Source organism: Hyperoodon ampullatus (genome assembly GCF_949752795.1).
Source record: "Hyperoodon ampullatus genome assembly, chromosome: 11".
Lineage (NCBI taxonomy): Eukaryota > Metazoa > Chordata > Mammalia > Artiodactyla > Ziphiidae > Hyperoodon > Hyperoodon ampullatus.
In genome coordinates this window covers 48,733,930-48,753,409 of record NC_136924.1, presented here as the reverse complement: position 1 = coordinate 48,753,409, position 19,480 = coordinate 48,733,930, and the positions used below count along the sequence as shown (strand labels likewise).

The 19,480-nt window shown below is 37.4% G+C and overlaps 1 protein-coding gene across 1 annotated transcript in view; it reads left to right on the top strand.

Moving 5' to 3' along the window:
• GXYLT1 (glucoside xylosyltransferase 1) overlaps positions 1-19,480 on the top strand; it is a gene marked incomplete at its 5' end in the record, with an annotated part of 66,811 nt that overhangs the window by 24,515 nt on the left and 22,816 nt on the right. Inside the window, 3 exons of the mRNA XM_079714715.1 lie at positions 6,141-6,312; positions 11,035-11,160; positions 14,106-14,357. Coding sequence (XP_079570841.1) covers positions 6,141-6,312; positions 11,035-11,160; positions 14,106-14,357 — 550 coding nt within the window. The remainder of the gene's footprint in view (positions 1-6,140; positions 6,313-11,034; positions 11,161-14,105; positions 14,358-19,480) is intronic.

Sequence of the window (19,480 nt, the reverse complement as noted above, 5' to 3'; positions counted from 1 at the left end):
CGGGTCTCAGCTTTGGATTTGGCCCCGCCTCTGCGTGTAGGTCGCCGGAGGGCGTCTGTTCTTCGCTCAGACAGGAAAGGGTTAAAGGAGCAGCCTCTTCGGGAACTCTGGCTCACTCAGGCCGGGCGGGAGGGAGGGGCACGGAGTGCGGGGCGAGCCTGCAGCGGCAGAGGTCGGCGTGACGTTGCACCAGCCCGAGGCGCGCCGTGCGTTCTCCCAGGGAAGCCGCCCCTGGATCCCGGGACCCCGGCAGTGGCGGGCTGCTCAGGCTCCCGGAAGGGCGGTGTGGACAGTGACCTGCGCTCGCACACGGGCTTCTTGGCGGCGGCAGCAGCAGCCCCAGCGTCCCACGCCCGTCACTGGGCTCCGCGCTTTCAGTCGCGACTCGCGCCCGTCTGTGGAGCCCCTTTAAGCAGCGCTCTTAATCCCCTCTCCTCGCGCAGCAGGAAACCAAGAGGGAAGAACAAGTCTCTTGCCTCTTCGGCAGCTCCAGAGTTTTCCCGGACTCCCTCCCGGCTAGCTGTGGCACATTAGCCCCCTTCAGGCTGAGTTCTCGCCGCCAGCCCCAGTCCTCTCCCTGCGCTCTGACCGAAGCCCGAGCCTCAGCTTCCAGCGCCGCCCGCCCCGGCGGGCGAGCAGACAAGCCTCTCGGGCTGGTGAGTGCCGCTCGGCACCGATCCTCTGTGCGGGAATCTCTCCGCTTTGCCCTACCCAGGTATGTGGGGAGTTTCTTGCCTTTTGGGAGGTCTGGGGTCTTCTGCCAGCGTTCAGTAGGTGTTCTGTAGGAGTTGTTCCACGTGTAGCTGTATTTCTGGTCCCCATGCTAGTTTTAAGAGGTATATTTTTACAGACTATTTAAAATTATATTTTAACAATTAATACTTACAAAATGTTGAATTTTTAGTTTTTTTAATGCTTTGCATAAAACCTTGCAGAGTTTTTTTTTAAGTATTGTATTTTGTCCCCAAAGTGATTTATATACAGCCTTTAAAGTAGTTTTACCTTAGTATGTTAATTCACCACAACTCTTTTTTATAGTAAGAGGAAAAACTTTTTTTTAAGAGCTACACATTAAGGAAATTATCATTAGTGTTTCTGAATATAGTTTTCCAATTTTGTTCACTTGCAAGTTTTTAAAGATAAGTTCGTGGCAGTTATTTTTTAGTTTGGGGAGATTGTTATCAGAAATTTAATCTGTTTACTTTGAGTCTGTGTACTTAATTATAATGCTAATTCCTAGTCTAAATATTGTTACGTTGTTTTCTTTTATAGAGAAAACACTAATCTAATTATAGGCTAGAAGAACACACTGGAAGCTTTTGATGCTAAATTTTGATTAAAAATTTTTAAATTTTGATTAAAATTTTTTAATGTTTAAATTTTGATGCTGTCTAAAAAAAAGAAAAATTATTATTCCTTTATAGCAGAAATGTTACTTAAAATAAGTCTGTTCTCAAGGCTTATAAGTCTGTTTACAGTATTTGTATTAGAATTTTCATCTAAAACATTGTGTTAACTTTTTTTTCTGGATTCCTCCTCTCAGCTTTTTACTTTGATAAATTTTCAAATCTACAGAGGTTATAAGAATAGCATAGTGAGCCACTACATACCTGTCACTAGATATTTACCTATTAGTAACATTTTGCCACTTTTTGGCTGAACTGTTTGAGCGACAGCCTAAATACTCAGCATGTATCGCCTAAAAACAGGGATATTCTCCAGTACCAACATAACAAAATCGGCATTTTCAAGTTATTTAACACTGACAATGTTATATTTATATATATTCATATTTCCTTATTTTCCTTTTAATGAACTTTGTATCTTTTCTTCCCCATTCAGAACCCAGTCAAGGAACAATTGCACTCAGTTATTACATCTATTTAGTGTTCTTTTTTCTAGAACAATTCCCAGACATTTTTTTGAGGTGGGGGACAGGGCAGGGAGGCGTGGTGGTTGGTGTCTTTCTTTCATGACATGATATTTTTGTTTTGTTTTGCAGAATGTTCCTTTATTTGGATTTGCCCGTCTCCTTAGGATTAGATTCGATTCAGGATCTTTGGCAGGAATACTGCGCAGGAGATCTTGTGCTCTTTGGGCGTTCTATGGGGAGGCATGTGGTGGCAGACAGTTAACATGATTGGTTGTTTGATCCCCTGGTTAAGGTGGCGGTGTCACATTTCTACACTGTAACAGTATCTTTATCCCCTTTGTAATGTGTGGGGATAATACCCTGATACTCTGTTGTTTTAGCATCCATTAATTATTCTTGTTCAAACAATCTATTGCAGTAGTGAATGCAAAATAGTGTTTTTTGTAATTCTGTCATTCCTTCTACATTTATTGGTTGGTATTCATCTTTAAAGGAGGGTTTCCCCCTCCGCCTTACTCTTTATTTAGTATCATTTTGGACTCACTGATTCAGTTTTTTAATAGAATGTGTTACCATTCATTGCTGTCACAATTCTAGTCTGTACTCAGGCTATGCCACATTTAGTCATGGGGACCCTCAGGTGTTACCTTTGAATTATCTGAAGCATTTCTTCTAATCATGTGTCTGTAGAAAAGTAGGTATGACTCTAAAATGTCCTTTTTGGATAACATTTCTTTAAATCCAAAGGGACTTTCTCTTATTCACACTGTGATTAATATATAGCATATTTTTGTAGATCCTGACAATATTAACACCATTCAGTTGGGACCAAAATTACTTGAATGGCTACTTCCCTACAACTTCTTCAGAGGTTTTAGTTATCCCTTCCTCTAGTGTAAAAGCTTACTTCAGATTTCTTCCAGTTGCAGTTACTTCCAGTTCCTGGGTCTAGGGACAGGGTGGTGAGCAGAGACATCTTTAAAATATGTTTTGTCTTGTCAGTTTAGCTGTTGGAGTCTGTACTGTATATAATGCTTTTGCTAAAAAGGGACACATAACAGAAAAACAAGTGCAATATTGTTGACAATACTACTACTTTTATAGAAATTGGTGGAAGGAGTGCTAGCAGTGTGATTAGAACAAGCCTTTCTGCAGTGCCTGAGAGCAGGAGTCCCTGGGACTGACCTTAGAAGGACTTTTTTTCCTTGAAGAGCATTTAACTTACTTCTCTTGAGAAGGTTTATTATACTTCTGTATGTAGAGAGTTCTGTGCCAAACAGCACATGACTGTTATGGCTCACTCTTTAAATCTCTAGGCTTTTAGCTTTGGGACAGGATCTAGTTATGGCCAGGTAAGCAATCCGAGCCCATTATAGATTCTCAAATCTTGGTGCTTTAATGAGGGTCTTTATACCCTCATGAGGAACAGGACCTGGAGGCATTTATCAGAAAGCTGAGACAATGGAGAGCTCTGTGAGATTGTTATGTGTCTTGATTGCCTTCTCTTTTACTTGTGTCATTGTGGCTTCCACTGCTTTCAGGTGAACTGGGTTCATGTCCCCTTGTTTAGGTATAGAAAGTGTAGATGGTCTCCCCTCTGATAGGGCTCCAAAGTTATAGACTGAGGGGCTCAACAGAAACGAGGGGAATGGGTAGAGAGGGTGCAGACGAGGAAGCAGGCACTGCTTCTTTCTAATTCCTGTCAGTGGAAAAGAATAGAGCTTTCAAAAGACCCAAGCTTATGCTGTACCTTATGAGTGAAAGAGGTAGCACAGCAGGTGAGTGGTGAAAGGCTAAACTCTGGTAACCCTGTAACAGAAGATGGTTGGGTAGCTGGATAGCCATGTGCAAGATTATGCAGTTGTCCCCTCCTCAAACCACTCATAAAAACCAGTTCCTGGTAGATTGATCTAAATTTTAAAGGCAAAGTATGTACCTGATGTTATATCTTAATTTAATGATAATCTTAATAACTTGATGAAGAATGAGCTATCACCACCGCTTCTCGAATAGTAAATTCCCCTTCCAAGAATACCACTTTTTATGTGACTTCTCCATTTAATACCATTAACAAAGTGGTGTAATAATGTTTAACTTCATGAATTATCCAGGGAAGGTTTCTTTTTCTTAAAAGCAGTTGTTGTTGTATGTTTTTAAAGAACCTCATCTTTAGAATAATTGACCCATTAGTCTGAATAAAGGGTAGGTTATCAAGGTATTGGGTTTCAGCCTCCCAGTTGAGGGATCAGGGAAGGAAATGACTCTTGTGTTTTCTAGGAGATACATATTCATGCTGGAAAGCCTTTCTGCTCCTCTGCTTAAGGCTGACAGTTACCAGTAATTGTGTAGGTAAGAGATGTCCCATGTAAGAGAAGTGAACCCATTTTCAGGCCTCAGGAACTCAGACCAGAAAAGCATCAGTTTCAACTGCTGTCTTAAATGTCTCTGGGCCCTGGGCAAGCAAGCTTGTTAATATGACTGAATAGATCCATAGTAAAAGCAGGAGCACGTTATATATATTCAGACTTTATTATTAATAGGATAAAAAATTAATAATTCCAAATGTTTAACGTTAAAACATTAAGTTGTATGAATTTGATATTCAGGTGTGTTTTATATAGTCAATTGTTTGTATTTAATGTTATTTAGTATTATTTTCTGTTTTCTCATATCCTGGTCAGTTGAGGGACTACCCATGAGCAAGACCAAGGTTTTCCTCAGGAAACAGTTCTGGGTCCACTCTGACACATGGACACATGAACACTCAAGATTCCAAAGTCCTGTGCTAAGGAACATAACTACGATAATTTTAGCTTATAAATTTAAGAAAAATGATTATTCACCCATCCCTGCTACTACAAAATTTCAGTAATGGATACACACAACTGTTAACGTTAAATAGTATTATTTCTAATCCCCTTATACATTTTACAGAAAGGATCTCTGTGACTAAAAATTGAGTTAAAGTCAAATTTGTATGTTTTTACTTTTGGAATGTTTGTACTTCATAATACTTTAATGTGCTACTAGTTTGTTTTATGTTGTCTTCCACTCCTACATACCTTTAGCTGTCAGTTCCAAAAAGATTATTTTATGTCCTAATTACAGATGAGGTCTTTATTTCATATTGTAAATGTTAATTGTTTAATAACAATGCAGTCACACATAATTAGTTCCGTTCCTTATATGATGGTGGAGTATTACTGGTTCAGTGGTAAGGTACTTGCACTGCTGCTCTGTGTTAGAGGTAGGGTCTAACATAGCCTAGGCTGATAACTGGGGTTTAGGAATCTTTCCTTCCTTCCAAAATGATGTGCTACTAGCGTTTGACTAGTATTTTTAGACCACCTCAGAAATTTTTACTTCTCACTGATTACTTGATAAATGGGACTGCACAGTTAAAAAAAAAAAAAACTTATGTGAAGGAAGCTTCTTGTAATCAGCATGGTTGAAGATTGGATATAATACTGAAATATTTGTGGGTGAATTTATATATGGGTTTGCTTCAAAATGATCTTTTGGTTAGTGGAAGGGGCTGTGGGGAGGGGTTTTAGAGGAAATAAGAATACCTTTGAATGGATAATTGTTGCAGCTGAGAGATGGGTACTTGGAGATTTACTGTTGTACTCTCTCTACTTTGGTGTGTTTGAGATTTTGTTTTAAAGTAAAATAGTTAAAAATTAAATGGAAGACCTTCAGATCAGTGCTGCTCCCTTTCTCAAGTGGGGGTTTCCTTGAGAGAATTAAGCTCTAATGTCCTACAGCATCCAGAGTGAGTAGTGAATTAACTTCTCTCCCATGCATCCAGAATGATGCTAGTTATGTACCATTCTTGGGGGAATGCAGAAGTGGTCATTTTTTGTGTTTTGTGGTTCCTGGTGAGGAACATTAGCTGAGAAAGGCTGGTTGAGAGTATAGATATATATATGATTGATTCAACATTATACTGTTTTGTAATTTGATGTGTCTTTGCTTTTTAAATAGAAGGTTCAAACTTCAGGGTTTTTTTTTTTTCTTCAATTGAACTATAGTTGATTTACAATGTTGTGCTGGTTTCTGGTGTACAGCAAAGTGATTCAGTTATATATATATTCTCTTTCATATTCTTTTTCATTTTGTTTTATTACAGGATATTGAATATAGTTCCCTCTGCTGTACAGTAGGACCTTGTTCAAACTTCAGTCTTTGAACACGGTCAGAACACCATGTCGTTAACATGTTACCCTGTACTAACACTGTTGGAAAATGTGGTTTTCTTTTCTATCAGGTATAGTCTGAAAATGCAGCCTGTTGAGAGAGTGCATCTAGCTGTAGTTGCCTGTGGGGAAAGACTGGAAGAAACTCTAACCATGTTGAAGTCAGCACTTATCTTCAGCATCAAACCTCTTCAGTTCCATATTTTTGCTGAAGATCAACTTCATGATAGTTTTAAAGGCATAGTAAGTATTTGGACTTAGTCAAGCCTGTATAGTTGAATATTTAATGGTATATATAGTAAAATGTTGTTGAACAAAAATATGTATTCTGCAGCTCTGCCCTATAAGAGTGGGGACTGTTCCCTGCTGCCACTCCATCTGCGCTTCCAGATCTAGGGTGTAAGAAGAAGACTCGTTTTTTAAAAGGAGTTAGGCTACTTAAAGTCCTTTGCCAAGCATGGAGGTTTTATTTTACTGACTATAGTTCCAGGATGTTTTGTCTGAGAAGTCCTACTTCTTAATTATGATCCCATCCTCGGCTTTAGAGTGCCTCAATCAGAGTGTGCACGAAGGTTTTAATTCTGTTTTGAGTGGAGGGAACTCTTAACTGACAATATGGAGGGAAGTAGCTTCTTGCTCTGGTAAGAAAGTTTCTTATTTTGGTTTTGTATTAGTTACAGTCAGTTTGGCTGTAATGGCAGAAAACCCAAAATAACAGTGGCTTAAACAAGATAGAAGTTTATTTCTCTCTTATATAAAAGTAGGCAGCCTGTGGTATATGGCAGCGCCGTGTCTTCAGGGATTCTGTTTTTTTCTCTCTTGTGGCTGAGCCGTCTTTAACATAAAGCTTCTACCTCATGATCCAAGATGGCTACTCAAGCTCCAGCCATCACACTCATGTTCTAGCCACGAGGGAGGAATGAGTGAAGAAGGGGGTTCTCCTCCTCCTTTCTAAGGAAACTGTCTAGAAGTTGCACATGACATTCCTGCCAGTATCTCATTGGTCTCAACTTAGTCATGTGACCATATCTAGTTGTTTGTGTTGGTTGACAATATACCCTTTTAATCAGGACTGCCACATAACCTTAACAAAAAAAATTATTCCTATGCAAGAAGAGGAGAACAGATAAATATAGGAGGGAGAACATATACGAAGAAGAAAATTCACCTGAAATCTCATTACCTTGTGTTCTGAGATGGTGGTGAAGATGATAATGATTATCCCCGCACCATCTCTTATCTCTCTATCTACACTCAATTAAGCTTTCGAAATGATTTGGATTTTTTTTGCTTGATCTGTGTAGGAAAAGCATATTTGATGTTTTTTCAGGTTAAATTAGTTCATTTTGCATATTAAGTGAAAAACACTACTTGTGACCTCAAGTCTTTTAGTTTTCTGCTAAAATCTTTGATTCCAAGAGGCATAAAGCTTTACTTACTATTTTACAAGGAATGAAATTAGAACATTCTCTAACACCATACACAAAAATAAACTCAAAATGGATTAAAGACCTAAATGTAAGACCAGAAACCATAAAATTCCTAGAAGAAATCATAGGCAAAACACTCTTTCACATAAATTATAGCACTATTTTTTTGAATCTGTCTCCTAAAGCGCAAAGGAAATAAAAGCAAAAATAAACAAACGGGACCTAATTAAACTTAAAAGCTTTTGCACAGCAAAGGAAACCATTGACAAAATGAAAATACAACCTACTGAATGAGAGAAATATTTGCAAATGATATGACTAATAAGGGGTTAATATCCAAAATACATAAACAGCTCATACAACTCACCATCAAAAAAAAAACAACCTGATTAAAAAATGGGCAGAAGAACTGAATAGGCGGTTCTCCAAAGAGGACATGCAGATGGACAAACAAGCACATGAAGAGATGCTCAACATTGCTCATTAATCTTAGTCAGGGAAATGCAAATCAAAACCACAATGAGATCTCACCTCCCACCTGTCATAATGGCTGTCTATCATCACAAAGACCACAGATAAGAAATATTAGGATGTGGAGAAAAGAGAATCCTCATATGCTGTTGGTGGGCATGTAAATTGGTGCAGACACAGTCGAAAACAGTATGGAGGTTTCTCAAAAAATTAAAAATAGAACCACCATATGACTCAGCAATCCACTTCTGGGTATATATTTGAAAAAAATAAAAACACTCATTAGAAAAGGTACATGCACCCCAATGTTCATAGCAGCACTGTTTACAGTTGCTAAGATATGGAAGCAACCTAAGTGTCCATCAACAGATGAATAGATAAACAAGAGGTGGGGTGTGTGTGTGTGTGTGTATATATATATACACACACACACACACACATACATACATACAGTGGAATACTACTCAGCCATAAAAAAAGAATGAAAATTTTGCCATTTGCAGCAACATGGATGGACTTGGAGGGCATTGTGCTAAGTGAAATAAGTCAGACGGAGAAAAAAATACTGTATAATATCACTTATATGTGGAATCTACAAATTACAACAAACTAGTGAGTATAACAAGAAAGAAACAGACTCAGAGTTAACAGAGAACAAACTAGTGGTTACCAGTGGGGAGAGGGAAAGGAGAAGGGGTAGGAGATTAAGAAGTACAAATTATTATGTATAAAATAAGCTACAGGATATATTTTATATCACAGTATATCCTTTATATAGTGTGGGAATGTAGCCAATATTTTATAATAACTATAAATGGAGTGTAACCTTTAAAAATTGTGTACCTGTACCTTACACCTGTAACTTATATAATATTGTACATCAGCTGTACTTCAATTTAAAAAAAGCGCAGAAAAAAAGCTTTACTTACTGTTTTAAAATATTTCTAGTCTCTATACTTGTGATATGCGCTTTTGTGATCTTAATCTTATTATCTGGATTGTTTCCTAAAATATTAACTGAGGAATTAATCTTGTCCTAACAGTTCAGAGAATAGTAAGAGATTGCTACCAACTGGGAAACCTTTGAAAATGTAATATAAAAGTAAAATAAATTTATTGCTTCATCTTATATGTGGCTTCTGTGTTGTCTTCAAATCTGGCTGAGTTATTGCTTGTATAATATATACTATATTTTTAAACTTAGTTTTTCTTTAACTATCATGGTTAACTCTGAGACTGTTTGGTTTTGCTTTTGACGAAGGAGAATCAAATATTTTGTGGAATGTGCTTTTACTGCAGAAAAGATGATTAGATATTAGAATTTTAAAAATGACTAAGATTTTATTTTGAAGTTGGTATTGAAAGGATCTTCTTTTAAAATTATTTATTTATTTATTTACTTATTTTTAGCTGTGTTGGGTCTTAGTTGCGGCACATGGGATCTTTCGTTATGGTGCCTGGGCTCTTTGTTGCAGTGTGTGGGCTTCTCTCCAGTTACAGCACGCAGGCTCGAGAGCGCGTGGGCTCTGTAGTTGTGAAGCGAAGTCCCTTGAAAGGATCTTTAAGTGATTTATAAGTCACGCAAGGAAAAGAAAATAATAGTGTTTGAAACTAATTAACAGAGACATCAAAACAGTGTGTTGGAAGTAAAGCTATTCCCTTAAACTATGTTGGAAGGCATTGATTTTGTGTGTGTGTGTGTGTGTGTGTGTGTGTGTGTGTGTGTGTGAGAGAGAGAGAGAGAGAGAGAGAGAGAGAGAGAGAGAGAAAGAAGGAAAGAAAGAGGGAGGAATTAATGTTTTTAAAATTCCCTTGAACAGGGACTTCCCTAGTGGTCTAGTGGTTAAGAATCAGCCTTCCAATGAAGGGGATGTGGGTTCGATTCCTGGTGAGGGAACTAAGATCCCACATGCCACAGGGCAACTAAGCCCTTGCACCGCAACTACTGAGCCCGCGCACCACAGCTAGAGAGCCTGCGTGCCGCAACTACAGAGCCCATACACTCTGGAACCTGCGCGCCACAACTAGAGAGCCCACACTGTCGGGAGTCTGCGTGCCACAAATAGCTCACGCGCCGCAACTACTGAGCCCATGCACTTGAGCCCACACGCCACAAGTAGAGAGCCCGAGTGCCACAATGAAGGATCCTGTGTGCCGCAACTAAGACCTGATGCAACTGAAAATAAATTTAAAAAATAAAATAAAAATAAAACAAAAAATAGATATGTGTTGAGCATTTAAAAAATTTTTAAAAAATAAAAATTACTTGAATACAGACATAATTCAAAAAGAGATCATCTTCAGCCTGTTATATAAAATGCTTAGTTTTTTCTTCCCTCAAAACTTGTGAATGCTCTGTAGGAAATTTAAATCAACAATTCTGTTTAAGCAGCAGTGATAGGTAATACTTAAACTGAATTTGAAGCAATTCAGTGTCTTGAAATGCATTCGGGATACTAAAGAGTAAACGTGTTCATTATAGATTTTCAGATCAGAAAATCAGATTTTGCTTTTTGTAATGATTTTCTTTTAAATCAGCACTGGATATGTATTTATCAAAATATTTTATTACCAGGAATATCTGTGGACATTGAAACTATATAGATAAATATTTTTTAATTAGTTTTTCACATTGGTCTGACTTGGATTGTGAATATTTTCTGTTATGTCATACATACTGTGGTAATAAAATTAGTGCTTAATTTTTCTGAGTTTAACTTGTTTAGGGCTTGAGAGGATTTATACATTAGGTCAAGCTGATGGAGGCGAACAGATTGTAAGGCTCTTTCCACTTTGGTTTTGTGGTTGATATCCTTATAACTTCAACTGTCCCTCAGATCTTTACAGTGGAGTCTTTCTAGCATATTGGAATGACTAAGATTTTGAATGAAAACAAAATAGTGGGAAAGAAGAATCTAACTTTCTCTTAAGTGTTATGACATACAATGTATAACATCTTAAATTTTAGCTTTTGAAAAATAATCTGTTGGTTTATGATTTTGCAGAGAAAGTGAAACAAATCTAAACCGAGTTCTTTTATTTTTTATTTGTTTTTTTATTTTAGCTTAACAGCTGGTCATTTCTACAAACATTTAATTATTCATTATACCCGATAACTTTTCCAAGTGAGAATGCAGCAGAATGGAAAAAGCTCTTTAAACCGTGTGCTTCCCAGAGATTGTTCTTGCCAGTAAGTTTTTTCTCTGGTGTTTTTTTTTTGTTCGTTTGAATGTTGCTTTTACACACACAAGTTAATGAAGAGTTCCATATAAATCAGTTAAATAAACACACATGTATGATTTTACCTTTGAACATTAGGAGAAAGAAAAACTTCCCATAGAACAAATAAAAGCTACAATAAAAAAACCTCTGTTAAAAACGAAAAATGTAAATAATTTCTGTTGAAATACTATTTCTTACATTTTAATTTATTCAGTTGCTATAAACTGTTTCATCTCTAAGGAGCTAGAGGTTGTCAGATCTCAGTGGAGCCAAGTCTTTGCCAGGAGGAATACAGTGGCAGGATCACCTGCCAGTTGCAGACTGCATTTATAATTTGGGAAATGAAGTAGATCATTAGATAATCATTTCTGTCTTAACAGCAAGCCAGTTCACCTTTTCTAGCTGATATTTTAACACAGACACAAAATTTGAGGCACGTGAACTCGAAGGGAAATGGGAACCATTTATTCAATGGGGCTGTTCTTTGGTGGTGGTCTCTGGTGATAAACCCTGATTATTTTTTTTAATCTAAAAATATTCAGGGACTTCCCTGGCGGTCCAGCGGTTGGGACTCTGAGCTTCCGCTGCAGGGGGCACGGGTTTGATCTGTGGTCAGGAACTAAGATCCTGCAAGACACGTGGTATGGCCAAAAAAGAAAAAAAAAATTAAAAATAAATAAAAATATTCAGAAGCCAGCTTACCTCTTCCATTTTGAATTGAATTCACTGATAGTTTTTAAATTCTCAGTAGTTGTTAGAACCACTGTAATGTTTAAAATAGTTATGGTAGGTAGAAATATTAAGTTTAAGAATCTCACAAGTTTCTGGAAGGTATATGAAGAAACTTAAGTTACTTGTTATTATTAAGTGGATTAAGGCAATTCTTAGCATATTAAGAATAGAGTTTATCAAATCCAGGATGTCAGTTAAAATTTAAAATTAAGTTACATTTTGATAGCTGAGTCTGCCTAACCAGTAGCTTTATTGCTGAGCATAAAAAATCTGGATCCTAGGATATCTTTCTCATTACCTGCTTCCATTGTAAGAAGCACACAAATAAGGGATTAAAGGGGAAAAGCCTAAGAAGTTTTAGGTACTTCATGTAGGCCTTAAATTTTAAAAATTAAAAAAAATCTTATGTTGAATCATTGCAATGTTACATCATTTACTTAATAGTTTGAGTGCCTCTATTCTACCAAGTATCTGTAATGAAGTGCTGGGTATATAGGAATGAATGAAACAGATTTCTTGTTTTCATAGAGCCTGTTGTCTGATGTGGGAGGCTGACATTAAGCAAGCACATTATGACATTAAATAAGCACAGATATGTCACTGAAAAACGATGATGAAAGAAGCACGAGGTTACAGTCATTGCTCTTCTTTTTTATTCTGCATTATTAACAAGTTTAATTGTTGATGTCGTGATAGGAAATTTGCCAGATCATTTAATGACGTAATCTGGTTAAAGTCCTAAATGGAATTTGAATATTAAATACTTGAAGCCAGTCAAGTTGTCCTCGTCCTTCACTCTTACTTCTGCATCTTTTTAACCAGGTCTAAGTAAATTCATTTTTCCAAGTAAAATCCTTTTTTTTTAAACTAAGTTTCTCCTCTAAAATAGATGGATTAAAAGAACCAATGTAAGCTCTGCCAACTCCTTGTTCCCCCAAAAGGAGCCATAGAAAAATACTGACGTGGTTATTATTTAACCTTATGTATGAACTCCAGTTGGCAGTGGCTCCCAACAGTAACCCTGGAGCTTCCTGTAGTGTCTTCCTAGACTGCTAACAATACAAAAGTCTGTAAACACACATTTGTCTCATGGTACAGAAGCAAAATGTTGATACAAAAACAATTTCCCTTACTCTTCGCCCCCCAAAAAGAGAGAGAGGAACAGACATCCTCATACATACATACCCTTTTAATTGTAGTCTTTGAACAAGTGAGACTTCCCTACTCAGGCTCTATAGTCAACTGTCAGATATTTTTCCCCAGCCTGATTCTAAATCAGTGGGGGCATAGAGTGATTTCAGCTTCGTAACTGCTCACCTTCGTAACTGCAGGAGGAAGTAGCAGCTTTGAAAAGGAGCAGAATGAAGATCAAGCTCTTATCATTGTATTCTTAACCAAAAACCTTTAGGTTAACCTAATCATTGAGTCTTACTAATACACTGGGATAGGCAATACATTGAAATTCACAGGAGTCACATTCTAAAGTGTATGGGTAAGGCAGAAATAAAAACTTACCCTTGAAAATTCCTATAAGAGATGCATGTTGGAGGTTTAATGTCTCTCGGAAAGTGACATAGCGAGTCTTCCAAGACAAGTCTTGTCTTCGCCCTTGCTATGTAAGTGCACATTTTCTTCGATTTATTGGGAGATAGTAAGCTCAGAAATAAGAGCATAGACTCTGGAGTTAGGTGGTCTGGATTTCAATTTTGTCTCTACCATTTGCTAGCTGAGCCCAGAGTGAGGTAAAGGTGCTGGCCATTAGTGTTACAGGCTGAGGGGACGACTTGAGAAGATCTTCATTTGTACTGATTAATTTCTGTATTTACCTCAGGAAATTAAGATTCAATATGTCAGTTCACTGAAGCTAATGTTATTTTCCATTATGAAAAACATTTCCACCCTAGTCTTTGAGGATACTGCTTTTATTTTTTCTTCCAATTTTTAGTATTGAGTTTTTGTTCTGATTTGTTTTTATAGCTTTTCTTCTCTAAAAGTTAATTAAAAAGATTAGCAGACTATCTATATATGCTCTTGTAAAAAATGACAGACTTGGGAAAAACTACTTTTAAATATTAATGTCAATTAGTTTCTCTCTTAGGTATTTTTTAAATAATGAAAGCCTCTTTCATGTTTTATATTAAATAGAGTTATAGTTAATGATTCAAATATCTTTCCCCACAGTTAATTCTGAAAGAAGTTGACTCACTATTGTATGTCGACACTGATATCCTTTTTTTACGGCCTGTTGATGATATTTGGTCTTTACTAAAGAAATTTAATTCCACACAAATTGCTGCAATGGCACCAGAACATGAAGAGCCTCGAATAGGCTGGTATAATCGCTTTGCCAGACATCCATACTATGGAAAAACTGGAGTGAACTCTGGAGTTATGTTGATGAACATGACCAGAATGAGAAGGAAGTATTTCAAGGTAAGTCACTGATCCAGGTTAACTTATCTCTCTTTTCCCTCCATATTGTTTGGTTTCCAATTTAATTTTGCTTTATTAAAAACTAGATCGAGCTATTCAGAATTTTTCCACTTAACTAGAATAATTGAAGAAAAGTGTGTTCTTAGTATTCTGTTTATTAGAGCATTACAGTAGGTCAGAGCAGATGGCGTTACAATGAAGTAACAGTGCAACAAGTGTGAACATCACCTGCCTAGATTGGTATTCCAGGCAGGAGTTGTCATTTTGTAGTTGTGCAGCCTCATAATACTTGAATCTAAAGTGTGGTACATCTTGGGGGAACACAGATTGTGGTTAAGAGCTAAAGACTGTCCTGTTGGCTTGGTTCAGACGCTGAGATCTTGGGTAAGTTTTGAACATCTCTGGGCTTTGATTTCCTCATCTGTGAAATGGGATGATAGATAACAGTACCTATGTCATAGGGCTTTTGTGAGGGTTAAATTAGTTAGAAGGGAGGCTAACACATAGGAAATGTTGGCTATTTTTGGTGCTTTTGGAAGTTAACTTCAAAAAAAAAGTTCCTGTGTGTTTCTCATCTCTCAAATTGTGGGGTCAGTGGAAGAGTGAGGCTATTTAAATTCTCTGATTCTGCATATTCTGAACACATGAGTGTGTTGTACTGTTTACCAGTTTCATGCTGATGAGTCCTTAAGTCGTTGTAGTCTGGGGGCATTGGAGTCAAGTGGTTTAGCCTTACGTTTAGCTTTGCCACCTGTTCACCACAACCACTAACCAACTAGTTAACTTTCAAATGTCAGTGCTCTCAGCTGAAAAATAGAGATAATAAATGGACTTATGTAGGTTGTCTTTTTTATTTTTATTTTATTATTATTTTTTTTATTTTTTATTTTTTTTTTTTCTGTTTTTTTTTTTTTATTAGTTTCTGCTTTATAACAAAGTGAATCAGTCATACATATACATCTGTTCCCACATCCCCTCCCTCATGCATCTCCCTCCCTCCCACCCTCCCCATCCCACCCCTCCAGGCGGTCACAAAGCACCGAGCTGATCTCCCTGTGCTCTGCGGCTGCTTCCCACTATCTATCTACCTTACGTTTGGTAGTGTATATATGTCCATGCCTCTCTTTCCCTTTGTCACAGCTTACCCTTCCCCTTCCCCATATCCTCAAGTCCATTCTCAAGTAGGTCTGTGTCTTTATTCCCGTTTTACCCCTAGGTTCTTCATGACATTTTTTTTTTTTTTAAATTCCATATATATGTGTTAGCATACGGTATTTGTCTTTCTCTTTCTGACTTACTTCACTCTGTATGACAGACTCTAGGTCTATCCACCTCATTACAAATAGCTCAGTTTCGTTTCTTTTTATGGCTGAGTAATATTCCATTGTATATATGTGCCACATCTTCTTTATCCATTCATCCGATGATGGACACTTAGGTTGTTTCCAGCTCCGGGCTATTGTGAATAGAGCTGCAATGAACATTTTGGTACATGTCTCTTTTTGAATTATGGTTTTCTCAGGGTATATGCCTAGTAGTGGGATTGCTGGGTCATATGGTAGTTCTATTTTTAGTTTTTTAAGGAACCTCCATACTGTTCTCCATAGTGGCTGTACCAATTCACATTCCCACCAGCAGTGCAAGAGTGTTCCCTTTTCTCCACACCCTCTCCAGCATTTATTGTTTCTAGATTTCTTGATGATGGCCATTCTGACTGGTGTGAGATGATATCTCATTGTAGTTTTTTTTTTTTTTTTTTTTTTTTTTTTTGCGGTACGCGGGCCTCTCACTGTTGCGGCCACTCCCGTTGCAGAGCACAGGCTCCGGACGCGCAGGCTCAGCGGCCATGGCTCACGGGCCCAGCCGCTCTGCGGCACGTGGGATCTTCCCGGACCGGGGCACGAACCCGTATCCCCTGCATCAGCAGGCGGACTCTCAACCACTGCGCCACCAGGGAAGCCCTCTCATTGTAGTTTTGATTTGCATTTCTCTAATGATTAATGATGTTGAGCATTCTTTCATGTGTTTGTTGGCAGTCTGTATATCTTCTTTGGAGAAATGCCTATTTACGTCTTCTGCCCATTTTTGGATTGGGTTGTTTGTTTTTTTGCTATTGAGCTGCATGAGCTGTTTATAAATTTTGGAGATTAATCCTTTGTCAGTTGCTTCATTTGCAAATATTTTCTCCCATTCTGAGGGTTGTCTTTTGGTCTTGTTTATGGTTTCCTTTGCTGTGCAAAAGCTTTGAAGTTTCATTAGGTCCCATTTGTTTATCTTTGTTTTTAGTTCCATTTCTCTAGGAGGTGGGTCCAAAAGGATCTTGCTGTGATTTATGTCATAGAGTGTTCTACCTATGTTTTCCTCTAAGAGTTTGATAGTTTCTGGCCTTACATTTAGGTCTTTAATCCATTTTGAGCTTATTTTTGTGTATGGTGTTAGGGAATGATCTAATCTCATACTTTTACATGTCCCTGTCCAGTTTTCCCAGCACCACTTATTGAAGAGGCTGTCCTTTCTCCACTGTACATTCCTGCCTCCTTTATCAAAGATAAGGTGACCATATGTGCGTGGGTTTATCTCTGGGCTTTCTATCCTGATCCACTGATCTATCTTTCTGTTTTTATGCCAGTACCACACTGTCTTAATTACTGTAGCTTTGTAGTATAGTCTGAAGTCAGGCAGCCTGATTCCTCCAGCTCCGTTTTTTGTTCTCAAGATTGCTTTGGCTATTCGGGGTCTTTTGTTTTTCCAAACAAATTTTGAAATTTTTTGTTCTACTTCTGTGAAAAATGCCAGTGGTAGTTTGATAGGGATTGCATTGAATCTGTAGATTGCTTTGGGTAGTAGAGTCATTTTCACAATATTGATTCTTCCAATCCAGGAGCATGGTATATCTCTCCATCTATTTATATCATCTTTAATTTCTTTCATCAGTGTCTTATAATTTTCTGCATACAGGTCTTTTGTCTCCTTAGGTAGGTTTATTCCTAGATATTTTATTCTTTTTGTTGCAATGGTAAATGGGAGTGTTTTCTTGATTTCATTTTCAGATTTTTCATCATTAGTGTACAGGAATGCCAGAGATTTCTGTGCATTAATTTTGTATCCTGCTACTTTACCAAATTCATTGATTAGCTCTAGTAGTTTTTCGGTAGCATCTTTAGGATTCTCTATGTATAGTATCATGTCATCTGCAAACAGTGACAGCTTTACTTCTTCTTTTCCAATTTGGATTCCTTTTATTTCCTTTTCTTCTCTGATTGCTGTGGCTAAAACTTCCAAAACTAGGTTGAATAAGAGTGGTGAGAGTGGGCAGCCTTGTCTTGTTCCTGATCTTAGTGGAAATGGTTTCAGTTTTTCACCATTGAGGACAATGTTGGCTGTGGGTTTGTCATATATGGCCTTTATTATGTTGAGGAAAGTTCCCTCTATGCCTACTTTCTGCAGGGTTTTTATCATAAATGGGTGTTGAATTTTGTCGAAAGCTTTCTCTGCATCTATTGAGATGATCATATGGTTTTTCTCCTTCAACTTGTTAATATGGTGTATCACATTGATTGATTTGCGTATATTGAAGAATCCTTGCATTCCTGGAATAAACCCCACTTGATCATGGTGTATGATCCTTTTAATGTGCTGTTGGATTCTGTTTGCTAGTATTTTGTTGAGGATTTTTGCATCTATGTTCATCAGTGATATTGGCCTGTAGTTTTCTTTCTTTGTGACATCCTTGCCTGGTTTTGGTATCAAGGTGATGGTGGCCTCGTAGAATGAGTTTGGGAGTGTTCCTTCCTCTGATATTGTTTGGAAGAGTTTGAGAAGGATGGGTTTTAGCTCTTCTCTAAATGTTTGATAGAATTCGCCTGTGAAGCCATCTGGTCCTGGGCTTTTGTTTGATGGAAGATTTTTAATCACAGTTTCAATTTCAGTGCTTGTGATTGGTCTATTCATATTTTCTATTTCTTCCTGAGTCAGTCTTGGCAGGTTGTGCATTTCTAAGAATTTGTCCATTTCTTCCAGGTTGTCCATTTTATTGGCATAGAGTTGCTTATAGTAATCTCTCATGATCTTTTGTATTTCTGCAGTGTCAGTTGTTACTTCTCCTTTTTCATTTCTAATTCTACTGATTTGAGTCTTCTCCCTTCTTTTCTTGATGAGTCTGGCTAATGGTTTGTCAATTTTGTTTATCTTCTCAAAGAACCAGCTTTTAGTTTGGTTGATCTTTGCTATCGTTTCCTTCATTTCTTTTTCATTTATTTCTGATCTGATCTTTATGATTTCTTTCCTTCTGCTAACTTTGGGGGTTTTTTGTTCTTCTTTCTCTAATTGCTTTAGGTGCAGGGTCAGGTTGTTTACTCGAGATGTTTCCTGTTTCTTAAGGTGGGATTGTATTGCTATAAACTTCCCCCTTAGAACTGCTTTTGCTGCGTCCCATAGGTTTTGGGTCGTCGTGTCTCCATTGTCATTTGTTTCTAAGTATTTCTTAATTTCCTCTTTGATTTCTTCAGTGATCACTTCATTATTGAGCAGTGTATTGTTTAGCCTCCATGTGTTTGTATTTTTTACAGATCTTTTCCTGTAATTGATGTCTAGTCTCATAGCATTGTGGTCGGAAAAGATACTTGATACAATTTCAATTTTCTTAAATTTACCAAGGCTTGATTTGTGACCCAAGATATGATCTATCCTGGAGAATGTTCCATGAGCACTTGAGAAAAATGTGTATTCTGTTGTTTTTGGATGGAATGTCCTATAAATATCAATTAAGTCCATCTTGTTTAATGTATCATTTAAAGCTTGTGTTTCCTTATTTATTTTCATTTTGGATGATCTGTCCATTGGTGAAAGTGGGGTGTTAAAGTCCCCTACTATGATTGTGTTACTGTCGATTTCCCCTTTTATGGCTGTTAGTATTTGCCTTATGTATTGAGGTGCTCCTATGTTGGGTGCATAAATATTTACAATTGTTATATCTTCTTCTTGGATCGATCCCTTTATCGTTATGTAGTGTCCTTCTTTGTCTCTTCTAATAGTCTTTATTTTAAAGTCTATTTTGTCTGATATAAGAATTGCTACTCCAGCTTTCTTTTGATTTCCATTTGCATGGAATATCTTTTTCCATC